Genomic DNA, 14912 nt, shown 5'->3' with positions numbered 1-14912 from the left:
ATACACAAATTACGAATATGTAAATTTACATGTACACTATTTTGCTGGGAAAGTAGAAACATAAACATGTCGGTATTGCCACGTAGATTTTTTGCATGAGCCATAAATATATTCCAAAAATTTTCACAAACCCAGTCATAAGCAAAAAAAAAAAAAAAAATAAAATAATAATAAAATAAATAAATAAATGAAATAAAAGATAAAATAAAATAAAAAATATAAGATAAAATAAAATAAAAAATAAAAGATAAAATAAAAGATAAAATAAAATAAAAAATAAAAGATAAAATAAAAAATAAAATAAAGAATAAAAGATAAAATAAAAAATAGTGTAAACAATTGAGTAAGCAAATATAACGAAGCAGCATAGCAAAGAATTAACATAAAAGGATGAAATGATAAAGGTCTGTAAGGCGTCACAACGGAACTCTCCAAACGCGCATTCATAAACCACTAGGGAAGAACCCACGTTCTCAAGAAAGATTCCACTTTTTCTTGAGTGTGCTACTGTGCATCTGTGTGTTGTTTTGAATCACGGATTTTTTTTGAAAATCTTCATAGACCTGTAAAAAATAGAAGGGGCACATAGAAGCAGCAAAATAAAAAAGAAAAGGTGAAATGCTGCATGAGAGAAGCGGAGTGTTACATCTGAGTGTCACATCTGAATATCACATCTGCGTATCACATCTGCGTATCACATCTGAGTGCCACATCTGCGTATCACATCTGAGTGCCACATCTGTGTATCACTTCTGAATATCCAGAACCGAGGGCAAAACGACAGCCCAAGCCAGAACAAGATCCCTCAAAGGAGAATTGCCTTTGCCGAGAGGAATTTTGCTCCTCTCCTAAGGGGTTCGACATTTACACAAACAGCGTATCACAAAATTGGGACGAGAATTCGATTTAGGATTATCTGCGCATTTATAATTCTCTGGGCAATAAACATGAAATGCATTATGGGTATAAAATGCATGAGTCGTGGGGGTAGTGGAAATGTGCTTGCCGTGCCCAAAAAATTCCTTTTCGTAAAGGCGGGTTCTACATATAAATTTGCATCTGGGCAAACTAGCCAAAATAAAAAAGACGAACAAGTAATAAAAACTAAGAGACCGATAAACATCAACACAACGAACAGGAGTATATTTACCGATACGAACCTGAAGACCAACCCTGTGAGGGAAGAAAAAAATAATAATGAGAAAACAATTCGAACCAATGAGTACACTTCAGTTGATATAGATGGGGAAGATAATTTCAAAAATGAACAATTTGATAACGAAATGTCACATCGTGATAATCTGAACGAGGATTTAGAAAATTATAACGAATTTGACAGATATGAAGGACGGGGAAAGGATGTTCGAGAAAATGGGTTCATGAACTATAAACAAGGTGAAGGCAGATTTAAAAATTATGAAAGAAGAAAAAATAAACCAAGTGACATGAACAATGGGAGAGATGAAATGGATGAGAGGTATTCATATCGACACGATAATATGAAAGAAGGAGAAGAATATTCTAGGGAAAGGAGAACATATTCAAGAAATTTAAACAGTTCGGACAGATATGCACAACTTGGAGAAAATTTAAAAGACATAAAATGGAATAACGTAGATGCAAAAATAGAAAGACAGGATCTACTCCTTGATGAAAATAAAAGAAGACAAAATATTTCACCTGAACAGTTAGAAGCAGAATTGAAGAAACTAAACATTTATGTTAACAAAGAATCAGTATTGTTAAATAATTTCATAAATAACTTTGCAGATGCCAATTTTCATGAAGCAATCTTAAATCATTTAAATGCAAAATTTAAAGAACCAACACCAATACAAAAAGTTACTTGGCCAATTGCACTCGCGGGGAAAGATTTAATAGGTGTTTCTGAAACAGGGAGTGGAAAAACATTGGCTTTTGCTTTGCCTTGTCTTATGCATATACTGAAACATAAGGAAAAAGAATTAGAAAAGATACAAGGGAGGAACCAAAATGATAGGAGTAATAAATATACAAAAACAGGAAAACAGGAGATCGAACAATCTAGTAACACAATCGATATGGATGCAAATGAATCAGCAGAGGAACATGTGGATGCATCATTATGCAGTGATAATGATAACAGGCACAATGAGAGAATTGTGTATGGATTAATTCTTCTACCAACTAGGGAATTATGCATGCAAGTAGTGGACGAAATAAAACATTTTGAAAAAGATATCAATATAAAAAGTGTTGCTGTGTATGGTGGAGTTCCAAAGTATACACAAATAAATAATTTAAAAAAAGGTGCTGATATTATTGTTGCTACACCTGGAAGACTATTGGATTTACTAGAAAATGGAATTATTCATTTGTTAAAATGCATCTATGTGGTTATAGACGAAGCAGATAGATTACTAGATATGGGATTCGAAAAACAGTTAAGAAAAATTATGACACAAATTAATAAAAATAAACAACTTTTGTTTTTAACAGCAACTTGGCCAGAACAAGTTAGGAAATTAGCATATGATGTTTCTTCCTCTGATCCAGTTAAAATACAAATTGGAAAAAGTGAATTAACAGCAAATAAAAATATAGAACAAAATGTAATTGTCAGCTCATCAATAGATTTGAAAAAAAAATTACTTGATTGGTTAAAAGAAAATTATGAAGGTAATAAAATTTTAATATTTTGCTCTACAAAAAGAAATTGTGATAATTTATGCAAAGAATTACGTTATCATCAATACAATGCTTTGTCAATTCACTCAGATAAACAACAAAGAGAGAGAGATAGAATATTAAACAATTACAAAAGTGATCGATGTAATATACTAGTTGCTACGGATGTGGCTTCAAGAGGATTGGACATTAAAAACATTTCTGTTGTAATTAATTATGACATACCAAATACTATTGAAGATTATATTCACAGAATTGGCCGAACAGGTCGAGCTGGTAGGAAGGGAAAGGCCATTTTATTTTTCCCTTACGATTATTATGTTCCCCAAAAAATCAGATTTGCAAAGGAACTGATCAAATTGCTGAACAAGATAAATCATGTTGTTCCAGCGGAACTTCGTGAAATTGTCGGTGCCAGATGAGCCTGTTGTGCTACATAATAGTAGCAAAGAGGGGAAAAAAAAAAAAAAAAATATATATATATATATATATATATGTACATATGTGCATATGCTTACGTATGCATATGTGGAGATGAGCCTACAGTTTCATGTAAATTGCATGCACAATTGTGTGTCTATTTGCATACCCCATTTCACACCTAAATGAATGTAAAAACTGCCCCTTTTAATGACCCAGCACATTGCCTAAGCACGTAATCCATTGTGTCCTTAAGTATCACAATTTCGAATATTCAACTTGCTGAGGGCTAGCAACGTTGTGTCTCATTCCTTACTTTCAAAATCGTCATTTGTAACGTTATTCCAAGCAAGTGGTGAAACCATTTCATTTTTCCATCGAACTTGTAAATGCATGTACCAATTTTTAAAAAGGTCTAATTGGCTTATTGCAAAAAATGAAAAGGCAAAATAACATAACAAATGTTGTGCACATATTGTATGAAATCCAATAACGTTCATTTGGGGCACTTTTGTATGTAAAAGTGTCAATTTCTTTTTGTTTTAATTTTAAAATTATAATTTTCTGAACAGTCAGGCTATTTTTTTTTTTTTTTTTTTTAAAGCGGTTATTTTTAAAGTTCTCCCACTTTGCTATAACACCTTTTTTTCAGGTAACCTCATTTTCCAGAGAAACGAGGAAATATGTGCAACTGTGTGAAAGCCATAAAACTTTCACTTCCTTCTGTTCTGTTTTGTTTAGGTTTTCTTAGTTGAGAAGAAACGGTCAGAGTGAAGTTCAGCGGATGGCCATTGCTTTGCTTTTGCATATACATACATACATATATATACATATATATTTTTTTTTTCTTTTTTTTTTCGTGTATTATTTATCACTATTGCTTATTGTTTACTATTTCTCTACTTTAATTCCTTTTTTTTTTTTTTTTTTTTTTTTGCATTTCCACCTTGTAGTATTTTTTTAAGAACATTTTGTCACAACCATTTTAATGATTAAAATACATAATATGAAAAGGCTAAAACAAACAAAAGGGAGGGTATTCTTCATTTAAAAGGTATATTTTTTTTTTTTATTTTTTTTATTCCCAATTTGTCTCGCAGCAAACTGCATCGTATGGAAAAAAAAAAAAATTATATACACCTTAAAAAAGGGTAAAAATCGCAACCACTTTTTCGTCGCTTCAAAAAGGGTGAAAAAATAAACTATGCAATTTTGATGTTGTCTAATTGGGATACTATATATAAAATCCACATTACATTTGACCTGAATAATTCTGCACATTTGTACTTATCCCCTCTCCCCTTGCGTTATTCACCTTTGAGCTTATCCCTTTTATTTTATTTTATTTTATTTTTATTTTTATTTTTTTTTTTTTTTGTGGACAAAACATTAGTAACAGATAATCATAAGCTGTTGTTAGGAGGTGTACTGAAAGAACCTCAGAAACCTTTGATAAAAACTTGCTACATATCACTATCGAAAGGAAAAGGAGGTGCAAGGTGAACAAGGTCCACTAAGAAAAAGAAGTAGAAACATGGAAATTGATGTGCAGTATCTAATTCGCGCGCTCACGTATTTCACAAAAACAGAAGACGGAGAACTCTCAGAAGGTGACATTAATATAATTTTTAACAAAATTCTTTCTCAAAATTTGAGTCATGAAAATGTACGCGAGTTGATTAAAAACGTGAAAGAAAGCATACATAGGAATAGGCCTAACTACGTCGAAAATTTTATTTTGACACCTTCCATTTTGCATATACTAATAAATAGACAATTAAAGAAGCACAGCTTGGACGAAATTTTTAAGGACTTATTCAAATGTATTGAATCCAAGGGAAAAATGGGAAAAAATGAGTTACGGACCTTTATAGACTTGTGCAAAAAAAATACCACCTCAGGTGATTCATCATTGAACTTGAATAAATTTAATTTCGGAGTGACGAATTCAGGCGAATCTGTCGATTACAACACATTTCTCAATTTGATGGAAGGTTATTTAAAAAGGGTGTAAGGATATGTGAATATATAGGGAAGTATGGGAAGAGGCAGTATGTATAACAATTGGATTAATTAAGTGAAAACGCACAGATGTGCTGTGCTGATATGTGCAGCGGCAGGAAAAAATGTCAACATGTGGAATTTGTATGCACAAAAAATTTTTTTTTTTTTTTATTAACCGTTCAGACAACTTTTTTTTGTGGCGCGTTTTGAATAGTTCCGTTTGGTTGGATCACTATACCATGTTGATCACTTGTTTTCCATTTCTCTTTATATTTGTGTTTATTTCTGTGATTCAGACGTTTAGCAAAGTGAACAGAGGGAATATTTTTTTTTTTTTTATGCCAATAAATATGTGCGTGTGTATGTATATATATATATATATATACATGTGCATTTTCAGCTAGCCACTATGGTTAGTTTTTACCTCGTAAGAACTTTTTTTTTTTTTTTGTGCATTTTCGTATGCACAGTTAATATAGTTTCCCTTTTTACATTTAACCACATGAAGATCTTATTTCTATCCCCTACTCAATTTGTTTTATTTCATATCACTAAAAAGAAGGAAAGGCGATTTTGTTAATGAATGATAATTATCATTTAGCAAGTTAATTTGTTCGCTAGCAATTTCAGCGGGTAGATGAAATGTTAATCTTGAAAACTACTTTTTTTAACCTTTTTTCACAGTAAAATAAATATCTTGTAGAACTTGAAAAAGAAAAAGAGAGAAAGCACCATTTGTGAAATGTACAGGCTTACCTCTTAAACTGCAGTTGTAACGAAAAAGCTAAAATTTTAAGATTTTACATTCTGCAACTACTACTTGTTTTGCGTTTTATTATTGCTTCCTTTTTTTTCCTTTTTTTTTTTTTGCATTAATTTAGTATACACCATTTATATATTTACGTATTTTTTTTTTTTTTTTTCTTTTTCTTTTTTTTATCTTCAGGTATTATTGGCATAAATGGAAAGTTGCCAACGTTTCGCCCCTTGAGAGCATATTATGCATTTATTCTGAAAAAAATGAATGTCCAAAAAAATTGGTGCACTTTGAGAATCCTTGTCTGAGCAGAATTTGTCTAAGTATCTGATTAAAAACATTAATAGATATATTCTCTTGAATGCGCATAAAATGAAAAAGGTGCACATCTTTAATTATGTATTCATAATTATTCTACTCATTCAAAATGAAAGGAACATGCTTTATTTTTTTTAAGTGTGTCGTCAAGTTGGTATGCTTAGCATGCGCATGTATAAGTGTGCCATATGATGGTGTGAACTCATAAGTGTTTCTTTCCCAGCTTCTTTCTTTTTTCGTTTCTTTTTTCGTTTGTTTGTCTGTCTGTCTGTCTGTTTGTTTTTTTTTTTTTTTTTTTTTTTTTTTTTTACAACGCATATTTGAAAAATACCTAAAGTGGGAATTAAAAGTTTAATATGAGAAATGTAAGGGGGAAAAAAAAAAAAAAAATTCCGTCTTCACATTTTTCCGAACTTTTCATTAGCGATATTTTAAAAATTTATTTTTTTATAGATAATTGCATATTTAAGTACATCCATTATCATATAGGCAAATATATATATATAAATGTGTGTGTGTGCGTACATGTGTTTACAGTGGAAGCACCCTCTTTCGCACACACAAATGTATGAGCTTTGCTGAACATGTCATATTCTGTATGAATATTTCACATGATGATCGCTGAGGTCGTCCCGTCTACCGTACTGGATTTACATGCAGCAAAGTATTTTTTTTTTTTTTTTTTCTTTTTCCACTTTTCCGTTTTCATCACTTGGTAGCTATTGAAGAATTTGGTACTTAAAAATGAAGCATTTGCTTGAACCAGGTTAATTAGAGGTAAAGTTTTTTTTTTATTTTATTTTGTTATATTATTTTGTTATATTATTTTGTTATATTATTTTGTTATATTATTTTGTTATATTATTTTGTTATATTATTTTGTTGTATTATTTTGTTATATTATTTTGTTATATTATTTTGTTATATTATTTTGTTATATTATTTTGTTATATTATTTTGTTGTATTATTTTATTATATTACTTTATTATACTATATTATATTTTTTTTTTCTTTTTCAGTAAAGTCTCATAGCAGTAGCTGCATGTCGATTTTAGAGGAAAAAATAAAAAGATAACAATAAGAATTATACAATCTGTTGACATATCATTTTTTTTTTTTTTTTGTTTATTTTTCCATTCCACATGGATTTACCCCAATGGTTTTGGATATTGTCTTTTCTTATTACCTTTGTTTATCGTTTCCTTTGTACTACCACTTCGTTTTGGTTTTAATTATGCTTTTTTTAATTTTTCTTTTCAATTTTGTTTTAATTTTTTGTCTTTTATTTTTTGTTTTTGTTTTTATTTTCCACTTCTATCCTTAGAGTTGATCTACTACCCTCACAAGTTATTATTGTGTGTTTTTTTTGCGCACATCACCCTAATTTTCTTCATTCTTGATGTTTACGCCTCGTGTGCTGTTTTTGTATTCGCTCTTTATGAATTAAATTCATAAGCAGCATTCTTTTTCGCATAACGATTTTGTTCTATTGCCATTGAGAAGTCACAAGGACAGATGCCGTTAGTACACACACATACATGTATACACGTTTTCAATGGTGTTCATATATGTGTATATATGCATGTATGTCACATAAGCAGACTTACAGATTTGGTCGCACATGTGTTATTTGCATAGATCCCTAATTGAGAAACCTTGCATTGTACATTTTTTACCCCAAGCGAGGTACGCCATCACCAGATTCTGAAACTTGCTGTCTATGCATGTGTATGCTTCACCCGTTTACATCCACGTGCAGGCTTTTTTGTTGTAACTAGTGTATATATATTTTTGCATGCCAGATACACACGCACATACGCATGCCTGCATAAGGATATAAACATTCACACGAGAGCAGTTCTTACACACAGATACACATAATACAAATAGATATATACGTGGAAGTGAAAATTTTGTAAAATAAATTTAGAGCACTAAGAATAGTCGTCTCCCATATTGACTTCTGCCGAATATACTCATCCGTAGGGTATAACTGAGATGCCCTTATTTCTTTTTCTTTTCTTTTTCTTTTCTTTAAAATTTTTTTAAAAAATTTTTTTTTTAACATTTTTTTTTTTTTTTTTTTTTTGTCTTTTCCCTTTTTTGCCTCTTCTCTGTCTTCGTCTTGTTGTTGCTGCTCTACTTCTTATTCTTCCCCCATTTTCCAAAATGATTTTTCTCAAATGGATAGTGATTTCTCTTTACCTCGCACACGTCTTCCCGAATCACACATTCACAACAGGAAGGGAAGGAAGAGAAGGGAACGAAATTGGAAATGAAAAAGGGAGCCTTTTTCAAAAATTAAGAAACAACTTAATTAATTATATTGCAAAGAAAAAAAAATATGATTCGAATGGATGGGTAAACTTGTCCTTACTACAAGATGATGGATTTCAAGAAATCGATCTTCGTCTTGAAAATGAGAAAATTATTTGTAATGAAGATAATCAAATTTTGGAAGTAACTGTACTAAATCAGAAATTGTTAAAACATACAGATGATGCATCATATCACGAACTGACTCTGCAGAGTAAAAAATTAGAACCAAATAAAAAGTTACTTTCAAAAATTCCACTTATGAAGATGACGAATTATCAACCAGGTGGAACAACAGCATTTGTACAATCTGGATTAATGTCAATCCATGCTTTTCCTTCCAATTTTGAAGGGTATATTGTATGCACAAAGAAAAATACACACGCTGTCCTAGCACCTAAGGTAATGAAACCAGTAGAATTTATATCAGGCCCGTGGAAAGTAAGAGTCAGCATAGATTTTTATAGATGTCCAATTTCAAATTTTGGAAGAATATTTCAAATAACAATAATAGATAAAGTGAATGTCCTGTTAAACAATCAAAAGTCGTTTATCTGGCCTATGCCCTTGACATCATTTTTCGAGGTCTATGATATGCACATGGCAGTGCGAGGTTGCAAAAGTGGAAATTTCTGCGAATTAGAAAGAACGGGTATTGGAAATGGCATTGGAAGTGGAAGTCTCATACTAAGTTGCCCTTGCTGGGAAAAAACTCAAAAATTTAGCATGGGGAATGCAGTACTATTCTCAGCATACCTGGGCATGATGATCGCTCAAGGAATGGCGTACCTATTTGTGAATTCACCAACGGATGATTACACAAACAAAAATAGAAAACAAGTTTTAAAAAATGCACCAAATGCACGTAGAAAAACAAAAAATAATTCTGTCTACCCAAATGATGAATACTACGAAGGAGAAAATAAAAAACCTTTAAAAAAATTAAATATACTAACGAATTTACTATTTTGGGGAGGTACAACAATTGCAAATGTTCTCTATGGTATTAAGTCTTTGGTAGATATTTCCCAAAATTTGAATCACATAAATCAGGAATTTGAAAAGGGTGCTTTGTTTTACCCGTGGGAGTTACGCTACCCTGAGACATACAGCCACCTGAGTCATGTCAAACCCTGGGAGTGGCATTACAAGAAGGGACATCAGCACAATGCACCACTAGATGAGATGAAGCAGAAGGAGAGGGAGCAAAATGAGAGGAAGCAGAACGACGAAGCCAAAACGAATGAATCGATGGATAACTTCCCCAGAGAGAAAAACACAAAAACTCAGAACCATCCCCAAGGAAAGGGAATCAAACCGAGTATCATAAAAATGTTTGAGCAAAATATTAGAAGCTCTTAATTTTTTTTTTTTCAACATCCATTTGCATTATGGAAGTGAAAGAACTAGTCAAATTGTAACAAATCTGGAAATGTATTTTTTTTGGATACACAACTACTACCTGCACATTGAATAAAGGATAAATGGAAAGAAAATACATCTGCAAGTATATACACAACTTCGTCCATTTGTATAAATATATGTGCGATGTCTATGTGTCAAAATGGGCAGAAAAAAAAAACTTCTATTCTCTTAAGTAAACTTTTTTTGTGACAATACTGAAAAGGAAAAAAGACAAAGTTTTAAGCCAAATTTTATTCTTTTATAGTTAAGCTTAGAAAAGAAAAAAAAAAAAAAAATAAATAAATAAATAATAAATCCATGTAAACTTAATTAAAAAAAAAAAAAAAGCGGGATATTACTACAAATGATGGGAAAAAGGAAAAAGGAAAAAAGAAATAGACATGCAAACACGGGTGAAAAATAGGCTAAAAAAAAAAACTAAACCCTAAATGTACAGAAAAAAAAAAAAGAAGATAAATTACGAACGAACAGACATCACCACAGGTTACTCTTCTTTTGCATTTTTTATTTTTTGTTTTTTTTTATTTTTTTTTCTTTCTCGTACCACGCACATTCTAATCATTGTAATATGCAGACAAGAAGGAAAGAAAAAATATTCACAAAAAATACTGAAAAAAAAAAAAAAAAAAATGAAATAAAATAAAATAACTTCAAGATGTGTTCCAACTGTTAGTCCATCATTTTTTATTAACAGCCTGCGGTAGAGATATCCTTTATCATTATTATTATCATCATCATCCTATGGGTGCAGAAAAATTGTCAACACAGAAAACGTTTTTTTTTTTTTTTTTTTTTTTTTCTTTTTATTCCATTATTCTGTTCAATTATTTTATTCTTGTTTTGCTGAGCTATGGAGACTAGGATAACATAAACGTTTCTTCCTTTTCAAATTTCAAATCCACCAGAAGTTTGTCTTGCACCTGTTCGATCTGTGCCGGTGTGCAAGGGGTTCAAAAAAAAGAAAAAAGGAAGGTATTAATAAAAGGCACGCACATATGTGTGTGTATGAACTAGTGTGTCCTAACATGTGTGTACGAAGAAGTGTGTACTGATATGTGTGTATGAAGAAGTGTGTACTGACATGTGTGCACTAACACACATATGTGCTTGTCGTAATAATGATCCTTCTGAGGGATGCAAAAGTTGTGAATGGGAACAATTCCTTCTTGCAAAGACTCTGCTGTACTTACCTTGTCTCCCACATGCAGCTCTATAGTGCCGTTCTGGTATTTGCAGAACTTCCTCCTGCAAGTAAGGATGATATGAAACTCGATTAGATCATTTTATTGTATTTACCCTGTTGGGAATGCTAGACGTATGCATACAAGTATATCTGCATTTGCGTCCCCATCGGTATGTATAGTTTGTCACATGTATGAACCTTTTTTTTTTTTTTCCTTTTTTTTTTCTCCTTTTTTCTTTTCTTTTTTTTTTTTTTTTCCTTTTTTTTTTTTCCTTTTTTTTTTTTCTTTTTTTTTTTTTTTTTTTTTTTTTTTTTTTTTTTTTTTTTTTTTTTTTTTTTTTTTTTTTTTTTTTTTTTTTTTTTTTTTTTTTTTTTTTTTTTTTTTTTTTTTTTTTTTTTTTTTTTTTTTTTTTTTTTTTTTTTTTTTTTTTTTTTTCCTTTTTTTTTTTCTCTTTTTTTTTTTTTTTTTTTTTTTTTTTTTCCCCTTCTTTTTTCTCCTTTTTTTTTTTTCTTTTTTCCCATATTGCAATTTCCCTAACTGACACACCTGGGATACATCTGACAAAGGTTGTAACTGTTCCTCATGAGTAATGAGGTCCCAAAATCCTGGATGTTTGCAGATTCGTACTCTAGCCAATAAAAGACATCCTGTGAAGCTCAAAGTATGCAATGTTTGGGAGGGTAGGACGCGTGCGAAATGTGAGAACTTATTAATACATATATTAGGGTAGAGTTCACAACCCTGTATGCAAAAATATATATATATATATATATATATATATATATATATATATATATACATACATATGTGCACGTAGAAGAAGAAGAATGGACACACACATAGCACACGTGGACATGAGCTCATACACAAAGGTATGCGGACTTCATCCCCTACCGTCATTGTTTTTGTAACAGAAAACTTTTTGTGAATCTTTTTATTTGAAAATTTGACCAAGAAATTTATGAAATTATCTTCACTTGATGGTTCTTCTTCTGCTGGGGGAGCCAAATTCTGCACCAAAAGAGAAAATCGAAATGGGTGGGGAGAAGAAAAATGGGAAAGATGTTTTATTCTTTTGTTGTTGCACTTATGCGGACATTCACTTATGCAGACATGCATGCTTATGGGCACGTATAAACATCCACACCTCTGTGTACTCCTCACCTTTATGTACTCCTGCACGGACAACCTCAGTGCAATTTGCAATTCGTCGTCCGCATCATACGAAGAGGTGGGTAACGCACCCCTCCCCAAATCGGTATCATTTAATTTTCTACCACCAACTTCTGGCCATTTAAACTTATTTGATTTGTCATTAAAATTGGAGGAAAAGAGAGAATTTTGGTTAGCTCTATTATTAGAATGAAATTTATCTTCCATTATAAATCCATTTGAAACTCCATAAATTTCTGAAATTTCATTTGTGGAAATATAAAACTGATTTGGATTTTTGGTTTCAAAATTTATATCCGCCTTGGGCAAGGAAATATATGGATTCATATTTTGCACAGAAAATACATGATATTTCTTTATAATATCATTAAAATAATATTTCAAATTAATGTCTTTAATATATAACGGCCCACTTTTTAAACTATCTAAGACATACCAAGTATTATGAATTTTACGTATACTAAACCAGTGCTGTTCTAAATTACAAATGTAACCAATGTCTTGATGATCACTTGATATAATCTTTTTCAAATCATCTTCAAATGTGTTCTTCAGTAATATATTCTTTCTTTTTAGACATTCAATCAAAACAGAAATGTTTATAAATCCATCATCCAATACATTTGATGAATTATTTCTTATTAATTCGTTTCTATTATTTCCTTCATTTAAACCAACTTTTAAAAATTCTCTTTCCTTTTCATCGATTTCTCTTCCAATGGTTGCCAGGATGTCTTCGCTGTAGTGTGGACCCTGTACGGGGGGAGAAGGTTCAAAGTTCGCGAGAAATGAGATTCCATTGTACGTTCCAACATTTGTAAGCCCCGACAGTTTGGCATATTTCTCATTTTTACTTCCTCACCCGAATCGACACTCAGATTTGAACGTGCAATTTTGGCAATTTTTCAGTGTTCTTTCACAAATACAGTTTTTCTTTGTTCAGCACGCCCTCTCCTCACTCGTCACTCTCAGCTTGTCACACTTCTCTCCCCCTGAATTACCTGAAGGATAGTGTTTATACAATGAAGGCCACACATCCTATCATTTCCTTGTTTTTCCCAGTATACATATTTCTTGCTCATTTTGGAGGATCACGCGTTTTTTCTTTTTCTTTTTCTTTTTTTTTATTTTTTTTTTATTTTTTTTTTTTGCCTTATCATGAGTCAGTATGGTATGCTCAATGCTGAGTATGAGCATGTGGTGTTACGTAAGGGTAAGTAATGCTACGTTATGTCACCTTATGCTGTGTCACAACATTATTCTATGTTATGTATGCACTTCATGAACATGTGTGTGTATGTAGAGAGAGAGAGAAGAAGGGGGTATAAAAGGATACTGCTCTACTATGACATCAGGTTTAGTGTATTACAAACCTTCTGCATGTAAAAAGAAAAAAAAAAAAAAAAAAAAAAAATTCCATATGGAAAAGTATGAATAATATCTTCCCCTTTTTCGTCACAATTGAATTACGTGCTCGCTCTCGGGTAGTTATTTTAAATGCTTCCAAAAAAAAAAAAAAAAAAAAAAAAAAAAAAAAAAAATAATAATAATCATTCAATTTTTAACACAATGGTACATATATGTATATGTATAAAAAACTATTGAATGATCCAATTCTTGAAGGATACTGGTTTAGTAACTAATCATAACAGCATTTGTGTCATAACCAAACGGATAAGCATTACCTGAGCTTCAAAAAAGTATAACTCCGCCTCTCTCCTAACCATCAACCTCCCCAAAAAAAAAAAAAAAAAAAAAAAAAGAGAAAGATATAACCGAGAAAAAAAAAATAAATTCATCTAAATAAGAATGGAAAATCCATCAAAACAGTTCGTATATAATTTGGCATTGCATTTATTTCGCATTTAATCACACATAAAGATTTGTTATAAGAATAATTTTCGTTTGTTCGTTAGTTTTAAAAAAAAAAAAAAAAAAAAAGTGCGATCGTTATGTCTCACATTTTTTATTCATTATTGTGATATATATATATATATATATATATATATATATGTATGTGCTGAAAGGGTGTTCATCCTTAGGGCTAAAACGAGAGCAGAAACGGATGTGTGTGTGTATGTGGTTGTGGTAGTGGTCGGATAGGAGTCATAAAAGTTTAACTTTAAGCCAAATCTATGATTTATACTATATCAAACATTCAAACATATGTGTGAATGCCAACACAAAAGAAGAGGGATGAGGGGAATTTTCTCCTTTTTAACTCATTTTCACACGTCGAATTCTCGCATTTCCTCACTTGATACTATGTGATACCTAAAAGAAGGGGGTTCAATTTTAAAAAAAAAAAAAAAAAAAAAAAGAGAAAAAAAAGATAAAGGAACAAATAGAGAGGTTTTACTACGAATAAATAAAGTGATGAAAACATTTTGACTAAATGATACAACTGTCTGAGATGAAGAAAAAGCGAGAATTTTATTTTAAAATTAATCAGATTAATGGTTCTTGACCCATTATCATTAGCTCAGCAAAAGGTTGGGGGTAAGGCCCTTGTTTTTCCCCATGGGTGCACACGTAAAACACAAACACATGCATACACTCGTACACCCATACATGTGTGTGTGTGTTTATGTACATACGTACGTATGTGTGTGTGTGTGCGTACGATTTGTAGCCTTTTTCTTCTTTA

The 14912-nt window shown here is 31.2% G+C and overlaps 4 protein-coding genes across 4 annotated transcripts; 3 read left to right on the top strand and 1 right to left on the bottom strand.

Moving 5' to 3' along the window:
• Positions 1-947: 947 nt before the first annotated feature.
• PGO_144450 (ATP-dependent RNA helicase) lies at positions 948-3089 on the top strand (the record flags this gene model as incomplete). Its single annotated transcript, XM_028690435.1, has 1 exon — positions 948-3089. One exon carries the CDS (start codon positions 948-950, stop codon positions 3087-3089), a length of 2142 nt encoding a protein of 713 aa, XP_028546236.1.
• A 1532-nt stretch (positions 3090-4621) lies between these two features.
• PGO_144440 (hypothetical protein, conserved) lies at positions 4622-5101 on the top strand (the record flags this gene model as incomplete). The annotated part of the gene is made up of 1 exon (XM_028690434.1): positions 4622-5101. The coding sequence occupies one exon, from the start codon at positions 4622-4624 to the stop codon at positions 5099-5101; it is 480 nt and encodes a 159-aa protein (XP_028546235.1).
• A 3235-nt stretch (positions 5102-8336) lies between these two features.
• PGO_144430 (hypothetical protein, conserved) lies at positions 8337-9845 on the top strand (the record flags this gene model as incomplete). The annotated part of the gene is made up of 1 exon (XM_028690433.1): positions 8337-9845. One exon carries the CDS (start codon positions 8337-8339, stop codon positions 9843-9845), a length of 1509 nt encoding a protein of 502 aa, XP_028546234.1.
• Positions 9846-10765: 920 nt separating this feature from the next.
• Positions 10766-13347, bottom strand: PGO_144420 (ataxin-3; the record flags this gene model as incomplete). The annotated part of the gene is made up of 6 exons (XM_028690432.1): positions 10766-10837; positions 11099-11153; positions 11639-11739; positions 11987-12103; positions 12257-13018; positions 13267-13347. The coding sequence occupies 6 exons, from the start codon at positions 13345-13347 to the stop codon at positions 10766-10768; spliced, it is 1188 nt and encodes a 395-aa protein (XP_028546233.1).
• Between the last annotated feature and the right edge of the window lie 1565 nt (positions 13348-14912).

The sequence above is a fragment of the Plasmodium gonderi genome, assembly GCF_002157705.1.
Source record: "Plasmodium gonderi DNA, contig: Chr14, whole genome shotgun sequence".
Classification (NCBI taxonomy): domain Eukaryota; phylum Apicomplexa; class Aconoidasida; order Haemosporida; family Plasmodiidae; genus Plasmodium; species Plasmodium gonderi.
This window is presented reverse-complemented; position numbering and strand designations above follow the sequence as displayed.